At 38.4% G+C, this 18,255-nt stretch overlaps 1 protein-coding gene across 1 annotated transcript in view; it reads left to right on the top strand.

The window, feature by feature from the left end:
• The window catches only part of Agpat5 (1-acylglycerol-3-phosphate O-acyltransferase 5), a 60,841-nt gene that overhangs the window by 22,536 nt on the left and 20,050 nt on the right, over positions 1 to 18,255 (top strand). The window contains exons 3-5 of the mRNA XM_027922090.2: positions 593 to 708; positions 1,818 to 1,907; positions 15,273 to 15,363. Coding sequence (XP_027777891.1) covers positions 593 to 708; positions 1,818 to 1,907; positions 15,273 to 15,363 — 297 coding nt within the window. The remainder of the gene's footprint in view (positions 1 to 592; positions 709 to 1,817; positions 1,908 to 15,272; positions 15,364 to 18,255) is intronic.

Here is an 18,255-nt window from a genome sequence, read left to right as displayed (position 1 = left end):
TACGCTTTGCTCTTGGTTTCGCGACTCTTTGATAATAGCATAGCGGGGTAATGGGTTGTTGGGGACCTCGTCCCTTGGTTGGTAAGGAGCACACATCTCCCTAGCCTCGTTGTAAGGCATCTGAGACCTTCTGAATGCCAGTGTGACCTAGTACTGTGTCCAGAGGCTCGTTCTTAAAGGGCCCTGGCCTTTTATTGAGCATGTGTGTCCAGAATATTTAGTCATCCTTGATAGTTTCTTTAGCATTTTCTGCTTATAATTTCCCCCTTTTTATGAAAAAAAGAAAAATATGTCTTAATTTTAAAAACTCAGCTTATTCTTTGTAAAATACTTCTGTTGAATTACTTGGTACTTTATGATTTTTTTTTCTTTTGTCCTTGAAATAAAAAGCCTTTCAAGAATTGGAGGATAATGTAAAAGAGAAAAAAATCCCCCACAATTTAAGTTATTTAACTATCTGGGGTTTATGTAAAGTAATTTTAAACATTCTGATTATTCTCATAGCATATTCCTAACACAGTGCTGTGAAGAGGCTGTTTCTGTGGTCTCTGGGGAGGGGCGCTGGACGTACTGACAGAGTCTGTCTTTGCAGTTGACTGGGTTGTTGCTGATATTCTGGCCATCCGGCAGAATGCTCTCGGACACGTGCGCTACGTGCTGAAGGATAGGCTCAAGTGGCTTCCATTATATGGGTGTTACTTTTCTCAGGTAACTTTTCTTTCCTCTACTTTTTCCTTTACATATGGGTCAGTTAAAAAAATATATTTTAAAGTTTAACATACACTTAATATAAATATATGTGGATTTTTTGGTTCTGTTTTGTAGTGTTGGGGATTGAATGCATGTCTTCATGCATGCTGAGTAGTCGCTGTACCACTGAACTATATCCCCAGAATTTTTCTTTGGTATTTTTGATGTTGTATATGTATATACGTGTCTGATTGTCCACATAGTTAAATGAAATAGCAAAAGTACAAAAGTCAGATAGGAAACTAAAGACATAGAATTCAGTAGTCAGTTACTTTAAGAAACCAATGGTAAAATTAATTATGATCTCTCAGAGATTAAGCAAAATAATGAGATAATGTGTAAAGTTCTTAGCATGAGGGCATTTATTTTCTAAGGTCCTAAAGTGCAGGATCCAGGTGTGAGAGAGCGGGTTTCTGCCTAGCCTTTCTCCCTGGCTGGCAGATGACAGCACCCTCCCTGTGTCTTACGTGATCTTGTTCTGTGCACTGCATTCCTGTTGTTTGTTTTCCTCAGAAGGATGCAGTCACTCTGGCTCAGCCCCGCACCCCAGGACCTTGATGTACTTATCATGATTACCCCTGTCTCCACACAGTCACCATGGAAGTTGGAGCCTCAACACCTGGGTTTTGGGGAAACAAATGTAGTCCTTACCAGTGCCACGTAAATAGCTGTAGCTGGGTCGGTTTTTCAAATCCCTAAAGTTTGTTAGTGCTGACATTTAAGGATATTTTTTAGTGATTCTGTAATGAATCAGTGGAAAATTGGGAGTTAAGATCCATCTGATAAATAGAGTTTTTGGTTTAAAGGATATATTTTTAAGAAAGAAAGGATTTTAACTACCAACAAACTAAACGTTCATATATTTTCATAGGATAGCATGCAATTTTATTGGAATAATGTTTATCTAAGTTATTTAGGTGCTAATATTTGAATGTATTAAATATACCTTAAATTGTGAAATGTGGTTTTGTTCTTTACTCTTCAGGAGCAGAGTTGCCTCTCTGATGACTGTGGCAGTTGGTTAATTTAAAAGTAAATGATTTTCCTCCCCATTTTTTCATGTGCAGCATGGAGGGATCTATGTGAAGCGAAGTGCCAAATTTAACGAAAGAGACATGAGGAGGAAGCTGCGGAGTTACGTGGACGCGGGGACCCCAGTAAGAGTGCTGTTTGTGTTTTTCCTTAGCAGCTCCTGATTACTAATCTAGGGTCAAGGTGACATTTAAGATTTGGTTTGAAAGTACACAACCATATAGGTACTAAATAATTCAGAGTTTTGTGAGGCAACAAAAACTCTCTGAATAAAAGTCAGTGATTCTTTTTAGCCATCAGAAAGGTTGCTGCAGACAATTAAGTCCTTTCCTGGTGGTTGTCAGTGTCGACCTTAAAGAGGAATAAAAAGAACATTTCATACTTTTGGAGTCTATAAATAGAAAACGGCAATGTGCTGGTAACCCTACACTTGAGTTCCTCGGAGCTCATCGAACTTCTGTCTTCTTTAGATCAGATTTGATACTAGAAGCAGCCACAGTTTTCTGTCAGTATAAATTTGGATTTTTCTTATACACTGAATTGTTTGAAAAACCAGGAGTATTAATATTTACATTCAATGTGAATATTATTTTCCAAAACTATGCTTAAAAAAAAAAACAACCCAAGAATCTCGATCTTCTATTTGAAGAATGCCAGTTGCTGCCAAATGACTTTTCCCATGACTCCCCCTGGATCAGCAACAGGATCGCCATGACGGCTTGGGATGTGTCTTTCAGTGCATTCCAAGTGCTCCGAAACTTTGCTCAGGGGCTCAACTTCTTTTCTTTTTCTTCTTATCCCCTCTCTCCTCCTCTCCACTTGCCAGGGCTTGTGGGCAGCAGCCTGGGCTCCCGTTGAAGGGATTCTGCGAGTCAGCCGGTGAGGTACCCAGTGTGAGCATTTTCTCATAAATGTTCTCTGGGTGTGTTTGCAGTAGGAGGTGGCGTGCGGTCTGGGCAGATGGCAATGGAATGAGATGAGGGGAAGAGCGGCCCTGTGTCCTGTCATAGTGCACTCTGGAGGACAGGCATTGAGTCGAGAAGGGACTACTCAGTTTTATACAGTGTGGTGGGTTTTTGATACAGTGGGGGTCATTTTGTAGATCTCCAAAAGACAGACTAGATTGGAAATATTTATATCCACTTTTAAAAGTTTTAAATTTAAAGACATGGATTAATGTGTTAAAATGTCCATTTTTCTTTTCTCCTTATTGGCTCTACAGTTTGGTGTCTATCATTAATTTTGGAAAATTTCTGTTTATTACAGGTTGAGTATCCTTGAGAACCAGAAGTGTTTCAATTTCGAATTTTTTAGATTTTGGAATTTTCCATAGGCTTTACCTGTTGAACATCTGTAATCAAAATCTGAAATGCTCCAAAATCTGAAACTTTTTGAGGAATGTCAGTATTCAAAATTTTGGATTTTGGAGCATTTTGGATTTGTGATTTTTGAATTGGGAGTGCTCAACCTGTATTTCTTTGAATATTATTGCTATCCTGTTCTCTCTCTCTTCTCTGGTTACTGGTGTGTTGGATCATTTGATGCTGTCCCACAGCTCTTGGATGCTTTACCCTGTTCCACAAATTGCCCTCCCCATTCTCACTTTTATTTCTGTCTTACAGTTTGGGTAGCTTCTGCTGATTGCCATCAAGTTCACTAGTTCTTCTTGTGGCTGTGCTCAGTCTGTACTTGAGCCAGTTAAAGGCATTCTTCATCTGTACCTGGTCCTTCCTCTCAACATTTCTCTTTGACTCTCTCTCATGATTTCCTCTTTGTACTGCACGTCTCCACTTGAGAACCTTGATTGTGCCTCTCATCCTTGCTGGCTGTTTTCCAGCATCTGCCTGAGACCAGTGCTTCTGGTGGTTCTGTGTCCAGACCCTGCTTTCACCTGCCTTTTCACACCTCCTAAGATTTTGAAAGTTGGCATCTTGGGTAGACTAGAAGGCACTGAGGCAGATCGTCCCGACACTTGGAAATGGTCGCACCTTTCTTTGTCCCTGTGTTGGGAGTGGAGTCTGCCAGCCAGCAGTTGTATTAGGTTTGAGCTTTGCTATGTCGTGTTTTGTCTTTGGGGCTTCAGATTCCAGTAGCTTTCATTACTTTGTGCTCAGGATGGAGGGTGTCCTATTGGAGAGTTTTCCCTAAGTGTCTGTTCCATGCCCAGCTTTTACTCAGGCTCCCTCTCTCCATAGTACTCTGGAACTTGTTGCTGACCTCTGCTGATTTGGTAGAGGGAAGGAAGGAGTATTTTTGTTTTGATTCAGACTTAGGGAGGGTATGGAGGGCAGCCTTCTCTGATCTTGCCTTTGCCCCTCTGTCTGTGCCTGGATGAATCCCTGCCCTCCCTCCTCTGAGGCTTCTTTCTTCCTTCTCTTCCCCTCGCATCCTTAGTTTTCCATCCACATCTGAAGTGTAGCAGAATTTTCTTGCTCTTTTACCAGCAACTGCACAGGAGAGTGGAGGGAAGGGCCTGTGTGGGCTGGGCGGCCGTCCAGGGCTGCTTCTCTCTCCAGGGCTGTGTTGTTCTCCTCCCGACTCCAGCATTTCCCCCTTTGTCTTTCCGTGGTTTTCCCTTCCTCCTCACTTCCTTCCCTCCTTCAGGTTGTAGTGCCTGGGGCCATCGGGGGTGCTTCTGTTTTACTGGTTCACATTTGGCTTTTGAAAATCGGTAACAATTTTTTAACTAAATTTTTTTTAGTGGCCCCCGGCATTTCCTAGGTAAGCAAGTGCTGACATCTCTTGTCCCCTTTGAGCCCCTTCCTCAGTGTTTGGTGGGGGTTGCCTTGCAGCCTGTCAGCTCTTTGAAGTTGTGAATTTACACGCTGCCAGTGTTGTTGTGCTGGTGTAGGGTTAGGAGCAACCTTCTTCAGTGTTCTGCATGCTAAATTAATTTGTAATTCTGAGACACTTGCTTAAGTTGCTGAAGCTGGCCTTGAACTTGGAATCCTCCTGCCTCAGCCTCCTAAATTGCTGGGATTACAGACATGCACCACCACACCTGGCTTTGTCATCTGTTTGATACTTTGAAAATTATGTTATATCTAGTTTTTCAAATTGTTTTTATAGGAAGGTTCATTCAGATAGTCTACTTTTTCATTGTGACTTACCAAAAGAACCTTATTGCTTTTCAAGGGCAAGAGTCTCACTTTTTATGTTCCTAGCACATAATGACTGGCATGCTCATGTTGGAATCACCCTGTATCTGAGGTCCAATTTCTTAGAATCTAGATGAAAGCAGAGATTACACTCTTATTTGTGAAAGTTAAGTAACTGACATGGTAGAATGTATTTATCAAGTTAGCTTTCATATGGCTTAATATATCTCTTAGGAATCTATGACTACATGAGTTAGTCCTCAATATTGTTATTTAAGGGATTACAAAATTTTATTTTAAAAAAGTGCATCTGTATTACAAATTATTAAGAAATAATTTCCATAATTGTTGCTGGGATAATATTTTCATAAGGTACTTATTGGTTCTGGATGCAAATGAAACATTTATGATAAAAATAACTACATAATTTATAAAAGTCATGAAGTTAGAATTCGAGCTAGTAAATTTATATGCTTTTTCTTCCAAGTTTCTTTTGGAGTGGGAGGCAGCCTATTAGATGAGAGTACTCCTTTGGCATCAGATTTAGGTTTAAGTCCTAGGTCTGCTGTTTAGACTTTATTATTTTACATAAGTCACTTTCTAAGCTTTGATTTCCATTTTCATTAAATCTATTAATAACTATTAATTTGTTAGCTAGTCTTAAATAGCATATTTGCAAACTACACAAATTGTCTTAGTTTCCTATTACTACTTTAACAAATAATACATACTCACCGGCTTAAAATAACACAGATTTATTATCTTAACTTTTCTAAAAATCAGCCCAAAATAGGTCTCACTGAACTGAAATCAAAGTGTTGGTGGGCTGTGGTCCTTTCTAGAGACTCTAGGGAAAATCCATGCTCCTGCCTTCCCCTGCTTTTAAAATGGCCTGCTTCCCTACCTCGTGGCTCCATCCGTCTCCACAAGTGAGCGCTGGCTGGCCTGGTCTGTCCTTATGGACCATTTCTCTGGTTCTGACTTTTAAAATATATATATATTTATTTTTTTGTTATAGGTGGGCACAGTATCTATTTCACTTTTATGTGGTGCTGACATTTGAACCCAGTGCCTCCTGTGTGCTAGGCAAGCACTCTACCACTGAGCCACAACCCCAGCCCTCTGGTTCTGACTTTTGAGCCCCTTTCCTGTTCCAGGACTTTCCCCCTTTCCTGTTCAAGGACTCTCATGATTATATTAAGCCTTCTGGTTAGTTGAAGATAACTTGTTGTCTTTAGGTCCATAAGTAATCCTCATAACTCCCTCTGGCCTTGTCACACAGTACGTTGAGGGCTCCAGGGTTAGGATGTGGACCTCCCAGGGAGGGAAGGCGTTATCCTGCCCACCACACTCACATATGTGTTTATGGGACCTGACCATGTTTTCTGACCATGCATATAGCACTTTCAGAGTGAAATAAATAATGAGCTCAGCGAGGAAAGAAACTATTCTGTATCCTGCCACATTTGGCAGGTTTTCCTCTTAACCGGATGATGGACTTTTGAATGACTTGAGTGTTTCTGATTGTAATTGTAAAAAACTTTAAAATGGTTTGCTAGATTAGATTAGCTTGGGGGACAGAAGGCAGAGATGAAAGAAAAGGCAGTATTCAAAGTATATAGCTAATCAATTCAGGGTTTTTAAGTTCTTTAATATTGTTCCTATATAAATGTGCTTTGAAAACTATTTAGTAAACTAGAATTTCTAAAAATCAGAGGGTGAAGGAAACATTCATAAGAGCCTGCCACTTAGTGCTTAATATTTTCATGACATCCCTCTAATAATTAACTTATCCAGTGCATGGAAAAAGTCCAGTTCAGTGGTTGGTTATAGTTTAAAACTCTGATTAGAGTTGTTTTATTTTTGACTAGGTTTTTAGTGTAAATAGGTTGTTAATTTTCCATCAGAGGGTGAAACATCTCATGTTCCAAATGGTGTATCATATCTTGAAAATATATATATATTTTTAAAAATATTGAAGGTCATCACAGGGGAGAACAGAATCTCAGGTTCTTTCAGTGAAAACTTAGCATATCAGACTTACATGGGTAGCAGTAGAGATCCTCTCCATAGTTTAACTACTAGTAGTTTGTCATTTTTTCTTGTAGCTCCCATTCCTCCTTGTCGGGGGACAGCAGTTTCTTTTACATCATGCTTCTTGCGATGAGGTCCCGACGCCCAGGCTACCCTGCAGGGCGCCCTTTTCTTGCCCCAGTGCTCTGGCTTGCTCCTTGTCCTCCCTCCAGGGCCACCTTCTCCTTACCCCGGGAATAAAGAGGATGGCTGCTGGGCTGGGGATGTGGCTCAAGTGGTGGCGCGCTCGCCTGGCATGCGTGCGGCCCCGGTTCGATCCTCAGCACCACATGCAAACAAAGATGTTGTGTCCGCCGAGAGCTAAAAAATAAATATTGAAAAATTCTCTCTCTCTCTTTACAAAAAAAAAAAAAAAAAAGGATGGCTGCCCTTTTTATCAGCATTTTGAAACCAGTAGCAAAAAAGTTATCAGATGAAAGCACCTGAAGGAGAAAAAACCTTCTGTGGAAAACCTTGCCTCTCCAAGTGTGCCTTCTGCCCCATGTGGTTGTCTGGTTGTTGGGAGGGAGAAAGAGAACACTGCTTCAGTTTCCTTGCCCTGGGTGGTGGTTCCTGAGGATGCCGCGTGCGAGGGTGACCACAGGGACGGCCGGGGTTAGGGAACGGGGTCTGGCGTCCCCTCGCCCCCTCTCCAGTCCTCCACCGAGTGGGTCAGCTCAGACTTTCAAAGCAGATCCATGTTGTAATTGAAAAGCAGCGAGTTGTAGTGCTCTTTTATGTTACGCACTGTATTAAGTAGATGTGCATATTAAAAGATGGTAACCTTTTATTTTTATAATATCGTCAGGAAGCGTAGGTATCGTTATAATTTTCACTTTCTTTGTTTTTTCCTTTCATATATAATTTCTGCTTTTGGTGTCCTATTAAGAAATCTTTACTAAACTCAGAGTTGCTGAGATTTTTCTCCTAGAAACATAAAAGTTTATTTTTTACATTTGGGTCTGATTCATTCAAGTTCATTTTTGTACATAAGTTAGGAGTTTATTTTTTTATATAGATATATATCACCTTTGATTGAAAAGGATATCTTTTCCCCATTGTTTGAAATAAATGTACTGTGTGTAGGTCTGTTATTGATACATAGTGGATTCTGTGTTCTTTTCTGTAGATTTGTATGTGTGTCTTTATACCAGTACCTTTCTTTCATGATTACCCTTGCTTTATAATCAGTTTTGAAATCTGGTATATTGAGTTTTAAATTTTCACTTTGTTTTCAAAATTGTTTTGGATTTTATTGATTCTATAACTCAGTGTGGGAAGAACTGATATAACAGAATTGAATCTTTGGCTCTATAAATAGCTTACATTTCTTTATCTAAGTCATCTTTAATTTCTCTTATTAGTGTTCTGTAGTTTTTAGGGTATGGTTTCTATATTTTCAGCCAAATTTTTACTACCTTAAGAAGTTCACATTTTCAATGCTATTAAAAATTCACATTTAAAAAGTACATTCTGTTGTTGATAGCATCTAAATATACAGTTGTTTTTTGTATATTGACTTTTTAATCCCATAACATTGCTAAGCTTACTTATTAGAAGTAATAATAACTTTAACTTCTTTTAGATTATTCCTTAGGGTTTTCTATATAGACAATAATGTCATTTGTATTAATCTGAGTGACAGTTTTGCTTCTTTTAAAATCTGATGTCTTTTATTTTTCTTGCCAGATTTTCTGGCCAGACCCTTCAGGACATTCTCAATTAGAACTAAGAGAGCAGCAGCCTTTCTCAGCCTCGGAGGAGACACTCCTTCTCCTGCCCTTCTTGGTGCCTAATCCCATGCCCCGTTCGGAGTCCCCTGTGTAACTTGTCCTTCACATCCTTGTGTTCCTTTCTCACAGTATGTCACGATGTGTAGTTGCACAGTTTTATTTGTTTATCTTGTGTATTTTCCTCACTTGTACGTAAAGACTGGAGGGGAGGCTGTGTCTGTTCTGCGTCTGGTGTGTAGGACCTGGCACATAAGGAGAGTGCAAGAAATAGCTCTCTGGGGACCTTGCCTTCTCTGATTGTCAGTCTTCTTTTAAGGTAAACACCCAAGAGCAGGAGAGCATGCTACAAGAGTGGTTAGCCAGGGGAAAACCATTCTGTCTCTCGTGGTTGAGCCTAAGGCTGATCGCCAGCAGTGATTGCTCTCGTAGATCTGGATATAGACTTTAAAAACATATTCTCATGAACATGAATTTATGGTTTGGGGAACTAATATTTATATTTTTCTTCCTGAAAATAATGAATTTTTATTTTTTTGTCAGTTTTACCAGTTTTTTTTTTTTTTACATTTTCATAACAAATCTGGTCAATCTACATTATCAAATATAAAGGTCCATAACACAATCTGTTACTTCCTAAGTTAGGCAAAGAAAATGGATTCCAAAGCTTTTTATGTAAATGAACAAAAAGCTTATTATTTGTGTGGGAGCTGAAAATGCAAAACTGCCACAATAGCATTCTCCATTATCCCTTTTTCAGATAAACTCTGGGTGAATTTGTTTATGAGTTTGTTTCATAAGCAAACTCAGATTCTCATATGGATGTGTTAAGTAGGAGTCTTATAATCACAGGTCACTCAGATAAGGGACTGTGTCTTATATCAGAGGTGTACTTAGGTGCTATTTGAGCATGGGTGGCATGAGCAGAGTTTTCTCCCTGAACTCCTGTCCTCTTTTCTATCTTCCTGTTATTGATCCCAGTAACTCAGGAAGTTGAGGCAGGAGGATCTTAAGTTCTAGGCCAACCTAGTGAGACTCTTGTCTTAAAATAAAAAATTAAAAAGGCCTGGGAATGCTAAAACACCCTGGGTTTGATTCCCTGTACCAAAAACATTTAAAAAAAAATTTTGCTCTTTTTAGCTACACACAACGCTAGGGTTGATTTTGGCATAAAAGCATGGACTATGATTTGCTGTATTTCAGTCCCCGCTATTTCCCCTCTCCCTGTCCTTCTCCTTCCTCCTGTTTTCTTCCCTCTACTGATATTTCTGCTGTTCACTTTCAGCCCTTACCCCCACCCCTTAAAGTCAGTGTCCTGTGGGTGTACATGACAGTGAGATTCTCTGTGGCATCTTCCTGCATGTACACAGGGAAGGTGGGCAGATTCCTTCTGTTGTTGTTCCCTCTCCTAGCTCGTCTCCCTCCCCTGCACTCCCCTTCATCTAGTCCTTTCTTTTATTCTAATGGAATCCACCCCACTTCTTTTTCTCTCTCTTTCCCCCTGCTTATTTGGGACTAGCTTTTGCAAATCAGAGAAAATATTCACCTTTGGCTTTCTGAGTCTGGCTTATTTCACTTAGCACGATAGTTTCCAGTTTCATTCATTTACCAGCAAATGCCGTAATTTCATTCTTTATGGCTGAGTAATACTCCTTTGGGTATATATACCACATTTTCTTTATCCATTCATTTGTTAAAGGACACTTTGGTTTGTTCCATAACTTGGCTATTGTGAATTGTGCTGCTATAAACATCAATGTGGCTATATCCCTATAGTATACAGATTTTTAAATCTTTTGGATATATACTCAGGAGTGGGATAGCTGGGTCATATGTGACTCCATTTCTGTTTTTTTGAGAAATCTCCATACAGCTTTCCTGCGTGGTTACACTAATTTGCAGCCCACCAACAATGTATGAATGTACCTTTTCCCCCACATCCTCGACAACATTTATTATTTGTAATTGATTGCCATTCTGACTGGAGTGAGGTGAAATCTCAATGTGGTTTTGATTTGCATTTCCCTGACTGCTGAAGATGTTGATCATTTTTTCATATATTTGTTGGCTAATTGCATTTCTTCTTTTGAGAAGTGTCTGTTTAGTTCTTTTGCCCGTTTATTAATTGGGTTATTTGATTTCATAGTGTCAAATATTTTGAGTTCTTTATATATTCTGGATATAAATGTCCTATGAGAGGAGCAGGTGGCAAAGATCTTCTTCCATTCTGTGGGCTTTCTTTTTATGCTCTTATTCGTTTCTTTTGCTGTGCAGAAGCTTTTTAATTTGATGCCATCCACTTATTGGTTTTTGGTTTTATTTCTTGTACTTTAGAGGTCCTGTTAAGGAAGTCGGTTCCTGTGCCAGCATGTTGGACTGTTGAGCCTACATTTTTATCAAGCAGTTGCAGAATTTGTGTTCTAGTTCCTGGGTCTTTAATCCACTTGACTTTCGTGCAGGGTGAGAGATAGGAGTCAAGTTTCATTTTTCTACATAGGGATTTTCATTTTTCCTAACACCATTTGTCTAAAAGGCCATCTTTTCTCCCAAGAAATGTTTTTGGTACCTTTATCTAGTATCAGATAGTTGTATTTATGTGGGTTTATCTCTGTGTCTTCTATTCCCTTGGTCTTTTTTTTTTTTTCTTTTTAAATTTTTATTTATTCTAATTTGTTACACATGGCAGCAGAATGCATTTTGATCTTGGATCACTCTAGTAAAATTAGACAAACTGTTAGGAAATTTTAAAAAACCTTAAATTAACTAAATTTAAAGAGGTAAATTAGACATCAGAATAATATATTGTATGATTGTAGTACAAGTAAGATTAGAAACATCAAAGTTCTGAATGTGCTAGATAAAGATAAAAAGTCAATGTTTACCACACTTAAATTTCATAATGAAATTATTTTCACTAAACAAAATGGTAAAAAAGTCAGTAACTAAAAATTATTCAAGTTACTTCAAAAGAGATTTTTAGGAAAGATGGTGGACTGAGATGGACATCATTACCCTGAGTACATGTATGAAGACATGAATGGTGTGACTCTACTTTGTGTACAACCAGAGACAGGAAAATCTGTGCTCTATATGCATTGAATCTGTAGAATGCTTTTGATAGTATGGTCATTTTAATAATATTTTGCCTATCCAAGAACATGGAAGGTCTTTCCATCTTCTGAGGTCTTATTCAGTTTCTTTCTTCTGTGTTCAATAGTTTTTATTGTAGAGTTCTTTGACATTCTTTGTGCGATTTATTTCCATTTTTTTGAGGTTATTATAATTGGGATATTTTTCCTAATTTCTTTTTCAGCAGGTTTGTTATTGGAGTATAGGGAAGTGATTGATTTATGTATGTTAAGTTGATTTATGTATGTATTTTTATATCTGCTCCTTTACCTTTTTTTTGTTGGGGTGTACTAGGGATTGAACTCGGGGTACTCAACCACTGAGTCACATCCCCAGCCCTATTTTGTATTTTATTTAGGAAAACGTTGTCACTGAGTTGCTTAGTGCCTCCCTTTTCCTGAAGCTGACTTTGAACTTGCGATCCTTGTGCCTCAGCCTCTTGAGCGCTGGGATTTCAGGCATATGCCACTGCCCCCGGCTACTTTACCAAATTTGGTTTTCAACTCTAGAAGTCTTCTAGCGGAATTTTTGGAGTCTTCTAAATATAGGCTCATGTCATTGGCAAACAGATAATTTGAGCTCTTCTTTTCCTGTTGTAGCCCTTTAATTCCCTTCTTCTGCTTGATTGACCTGGCTGGGTTTTAGGACTTTGTTGAGTAGGAGTGGTGAGAGTGGGCATCCTTCTCTTGTTTCTGTTTTCAGAGAATATGTTTGTAGTTTTTCTTCATTCAGTATGCTGTTGGCTTGGGGTTTGTCATATACATCCTTTACAATGTTGAAGTGCTTACTTTTATCTCTAGTACCTGTTGTTTAAACATGAATGGGTGTTGCACTTTGCCAAATTCTTTTTCTGCATCTATTGAGATAATCATGTGATTCTCATCCTTAAGGCTATTTATATGGGGAATTATATTTATTGACCCAACCTTGCATCCCTGGGACAAAACCCACTTGATCATGATGCAATATCTGTGTGTGTGTGAATATGTGTGTGTGTGTGTGTGTGTGTGTGTGTTTGGTAGCAGGGATTGAATGCAAGGGCACTTAACCACTGAGCCACATACTCAGCCCTATTTGTTTGTTTGTTTTGAGACAGAGTCTCACTAGGTTGCTTATAGCCTCATTAAGTTGCTGAGGCTGGCATCAAACCTGTGATAGTTCCGTCTCAGTCCCGAGTTGCTGGAATTACAGGCATGCACCACCAAGCCCAGCTTTTAGTGTGTGCTTTTTTTTAATATTTATTTTTCAGTTATAGGTGGATACAATATCTTCACTATATATTTCATGTGGTGCTGAGGATCCAAACCAGTGCCTCACGCACGTAGGCGAGTGCTCTACCTCTGAGCCACCACCCCAGCCCCTTAATGTGTTTTTGTATTCAGTTTGCCAATATTTTATTAAGATTTTTTGCATCTGTGTTCATCAAGGATATTGATCTGAAGTGTTCTTTCCTTGATGTGTCTTTGTCTGTTTGACAGTGTACCCTGCTTTTTTATTTCATGGAATAATTTGAAGAGGATTAGTCAATTCTTCTTCTTTTTTTTAAATATACTTTTTAGTTGTAGGTAGACACAATACCTTTAATTAATTATTTTTAATGTGGTGCTGAGGATCGAACCCAGTGCCTCATACCTGCTAGGCCAGCACTCTACCCCGGAGCTGCAGGCCCAGCCCATCAATTACCTCTTTTTTAAAGACCTGATAGAACTTGGCTAAGAATCCATCCAGTCTTGGACTTTTTTTGGAGGGCTTTTGCTATCTCCTTCAATTTTATTTCTTGTTATTGATCTGTTTAAGTTTTCTATATCCTCATGGTTCAATTTGTGTAAGGAAGCTCTATCTCTCTAGGAAACTGTCAATATCTTCAAGATCTTATAGTTTATTGGAGTATGAATTTTTAAAATAGTTTCTGATGATCTTGTGGATTCAGTATAGTGTCTGTGGTGTATTTTCTTTTTCATCTCTGATTTTATTCGTTTGACTCTTCTCTCTTCTTATTTTGGTTAATTTGACTAGCGGTTTATCAGTCTTGTTTGTCCTTTCAAGAAACTGTTTCATTGATCGTGTGTGTGTGTGTGTGTTTAAATTCTCTATTTCATTTATTTTGGTACTGGTTTTAATTATTTTCTGTTGATTTTGGTTTAATTTTTTCTTTTTCTAAGGTCTTGATATATAGTATTAGATTATTTGGTATCTTTCTAGTTTCTAATGTACAAACTCAGTGCTGTAAATTTTCCTCTTAGAATTGCTTTTATACAGTCCCAGAGATTTTGATATATCATTATTTCCATTTGTTTATATGATTTTTTAAAAAAAATTTCTCCCTTGATTTCTTCTGCCATCCATTCATCATTCAAAAGTGTATTATTATTTAGTGTCCAGGTGTTAGAGTGGTTTCTGTTTTTTAACTTATTATTGATTTCTAACCTTATTATAAAAAAATAAAAAACATTAGAATTTTAAAAATAAAATAAAAAGGAATAGGGATGTGGCTCAGAGGTAGAGTGCCTCTTCAGTCAAATCCAAAGTCCCTACTCTACGCGTTTATTTGAAAAGGTGAATGTTTTACTTTTGTCTTTTCTTTTGGCTGTCAATTAAAAATATCAGTGTAGTTTTTGTAACTCACTTCTCAAAGTGAGAGTTTGTTATTGTATGATTTAATGTTTTTGTTTTTACCTTCCCAGGTAGGTACTTATAAAAAGCTTAGACTAATTGATTGCTTAGTAGATACTTGATAGTCTCGTTTTATTTATAGGTACTATATTACTTCAACTTATGTAACTAATATGAAGCTGCAAATGCATTAGAGAAGTTCTATAAAATAGGATTATTGTACAAAGCTTTCAAAATGCAGATATTACCTTTTATATTATGGAATATTCAATGTATATATATAGTTTTCCTAAAATGGAAATGTACTTTTAGTACATTTAGTACTTGAGATGTACTTTTGTCTTGATACTTAACATTAATTTCTAAAATTTGCACCCTTTTAAATGTCATGTTGGGTTTTTAGGGGGAAAGGGTGAAAACAGGATGGTTGGGGCAGGGTCAGTGCATACTGTATACATGTATAGAAATACACTGAATACCAGTATAAATGTGCAGCTGCAATGTTATTAAGTCAATGGACAAATGAAATAAAATGGTATAGATTCTTAGAGGGGAAAGGTGATTTCATTACAAGTCAGTATGGTGTGGCCAGATTTTCGATTTGTGAATGCTAGCATGTTATTAGAACCGTTTTAGATCCTCAGTGGCTGGCCCACCGTGAGGATTGCATTTTACATGTAGTCCATGCTGTGTTCAGACTCAAGTGAGTGTGTGCAGTTTGATTGCTCTGCCTGAAAAAATGTTGTATGTAAATCCTGTAATAATAGGATTAGCATGGGTAAATTAACAGTAACAACAATAAAGCTCAAACAAAAAAAGCAAACTGAATTTCCTTTATGCCCCACAGATGTATCTTGTGATTTTTCCAGAGGGAACAAGGTATAATCCAGGACAGACAAAGCTCCTTTCGGCTAGCCAGACATTTGCTGTTCAACAAGGTAAGTAAAAGGTTAACTGTGTTTGAAAAATAACTTTTTAAAGAGAAAGATCCTTTTAGTTTTTCTTCCTGGAGAAGGTATGTTTTATGATTGAATGAAGTAATGTATCATCTCTGAGGAAATGAGGTTTCTCCTAAATTCATTGGCATGTTATTTCATATGTCTAAGATATTATATTCAGGTACTTTGGATTTAGTTAAAAATCTAAGTACATGGGCAAGTAAGTGTAATTTTTTTCCTACTGAGTGGGTTATGGGTCATGGAAATAACTTCTGTCTTGTAGGTTTACAGATGAGAGGCAGAAGCCACACTCTGACTTTGATTAGCTATGTGAGTACATGTTGCCTAATGTTACCAAACACCAGTTTCTTATTTCTAAAATACATAGATATATTTGTGTAAGCCCCACATTTGTGTAGGAATCAGATTAGAATATGTATGAAGTTTCCCTTGGAGAGTATTTCTGAAAGTTGGTTCATAGCTCTTAGAAGCTGTAATGTTCCCCAACAACAGGAATGTTCTTCCTAACTCATTGTGTCCATCATCCTGCGTATAGGACACCTATAAAAATGCACACCGTTGTGTAGGACACCTATAAAAGTGCTCAGTTAAGTTTTTGTCGGTGTCCTGTATATAGGATGATGGGATATCAAGGATTAAAGTCCATTTTAGAAAATTGGATAACTAATACACCAGTAAGCTACACAGTTTAACCAAATTGGGAATTCTGCAGACAACAGTAGTTCTGCTGTGTTCTCAGAAGTGTCTTTGAAGGTTGAATCAGTGTGAGCTCTCCTGTGTGGCCAGCGAGGCATGACTGAGCATCTGCTGGTCATGTCACTCCAGGAACATGACAGTGCCATAGAAGAGAGCTTTCTGCAACGACGGTGACACACTCTGTCTGCTCTGTCCAGTGTACTTCCGCAGCCTGCATGTGGTTTCTGCATGTGGCCAGTGCATCAGAGGAAAGGAAGTCTTCATTTTATTTGATTTTACTTTAATTGACATTCTAAATTTTGTTTAATTTACATTTAAGCAGACACATGTTGCTAGTGGAAGATCTATGATAGCACAGGTTTGTGGGATGCAAAAAACTTTAGATTTTTACTAGATCCACAGCACTTGAATTTAATCTCTGGCAGATATAATATGCAAACAAATTAAGAGAAACCTCTTTTCCTAAGAATGGAACTTTCATTCATTCAGTATGTATGAATATGCATGTGTATGTGAAATCTCTTATAACGATGCATTTTTAAAATGCTAGTGTATTTTACACACCCTGGTTTACACACCCCGTTCCCAAGCAGTGGGTCAGGAACAGGAGAGTCCTGTGAAGGCTTGGCTTTTACTGCCTTCTCTGGCTAGTCTGGACACCATGGGCTGTCTTTTCACTTGTTCTCTTGCGATACCATCGTCTCTGTTGACTTTTTCACATTGAAAAAGTAAAATAAAAACCTCCTCCCTCTGCTCACGTTCTCCTCCTTCTGGCGCCCTCTTCTCCTTTCCTTAAAGCCCGGGCCTCTGAGTCCTTCTTCCCACCTTCTCACTCACCTCTCAGCCCCCGGGGATGGTTTACGACATTCATGGTACTTTCTGATTCCCATTCCCTGCGCTCCTGTCGGTTGTCCTTTGTGTTCCTGCATGTGTTCATCTCCTTCTGTCCCACTCGTCTTCATTCTCTCCTGTCTCATACACTGTTTCCACCATCTGAATTGGACCTTTCATTCTTTTCACTTTTTTTATTTTTATTTTTTCTCTTTTTTTTATTATTAGTTGTTCAGTCCATTACAAAGCTCTTGACATATCATATTTCATACATTTGATTCAAGCAGATTATGAACTCCCATTTTTACCCCGTATACATATTGCAGATTCACATCGGTTCCACATCCACTTTTTTACATATTGTCATACTAGTGTCTGTTGCATTCTGCTGCCTTTCCTATCCTCTACTATCCCCCTCTTTTCACTTTTTATTTTTCTCATAATTGTCTAAATTCATGACCTCAGCCATCATTTGTTTAGTGCTGATGATTCACAAAAAGCTTTCTCCTTTTTATTTCTCTCTAATTCTAGTCCTGTATGTACAGTTGCCCATTAGAGAGCTTCACTTGACGGGTCCAGAGCTGCGTCTCAGAGTCAGTATGCTGAAGGTGTGTTACCCCTCACACACACACTCACGTTTCCTACCCTCGTGACTCAGCCACTCAGTGCAAAACCAGACTCATCCTCAACGCTTCCCTTTCTCCAAGCAAACATCTAATAGATCAGCAAAGTCTAGTTTCTCTCTATGCCCATAATTACGCTGTACTTTAAAATCTCTTTCAGATATCTGTTGTTAGGTGACAAACCATCCAAGAGCTTAGTAACTCCAAACAGTAACACCTGTTTATTGCTCATAATCTGTGCCTTGTGCAAGGCTCGGCAAGGTCAGCTCATCTCTATCCACGGAGTCAGCTGTGGTCTCTTATTTCACTTCAGAAAATGGGTGGAAAGTCCAAGATGACTTTGCCAGCCTGTCTTATATCATACTTGTTATGTCTGTATTGGCCAGGAGTAACTGGGCCTCTTTCTTCAATTTTCAGCTTTTCTTCATGATATTTATCAAGTTTCACTCTTTTGCTAGTATTTGTGCCTAGATGAACATCAGCACTAGCTTTGGGCTTTTCCTAAGCACATATTAGTCACATATCCTTGGACAAGTTTATTTCTTTCAGTTTCTTTCTTTACTTGTAAAGCAGCAGTAGTAGTAATATGGCTTTTGTGAGTGACACAGTATTTATACAAAGACTCATATGTGATAAGTAAAGTCGTCGCTGCTAACTTTAGAAGATAGAGAGAAGGGAGCAGTACAGGTAAATCTATTGGTGATACCAAACACTGGTAGCT

Source organism: Marmota flaviventris, chromosome 3, assembly GCF_047511675.1.
Source record: "Marmota flaviventris isolate mMarFla1 chromosome 3, mMarFla1.hap1, whole genome shotgun sequence".
Lineage (NCBI taxonomy): Eukaryota > Metazoa > Chordata > Mammalia > Rodentia > Sciuridae > Marmota > Marmota flaviventris.
This window is presented reverse-complemented; position numbering and strand designations above follow the sequence as displayed.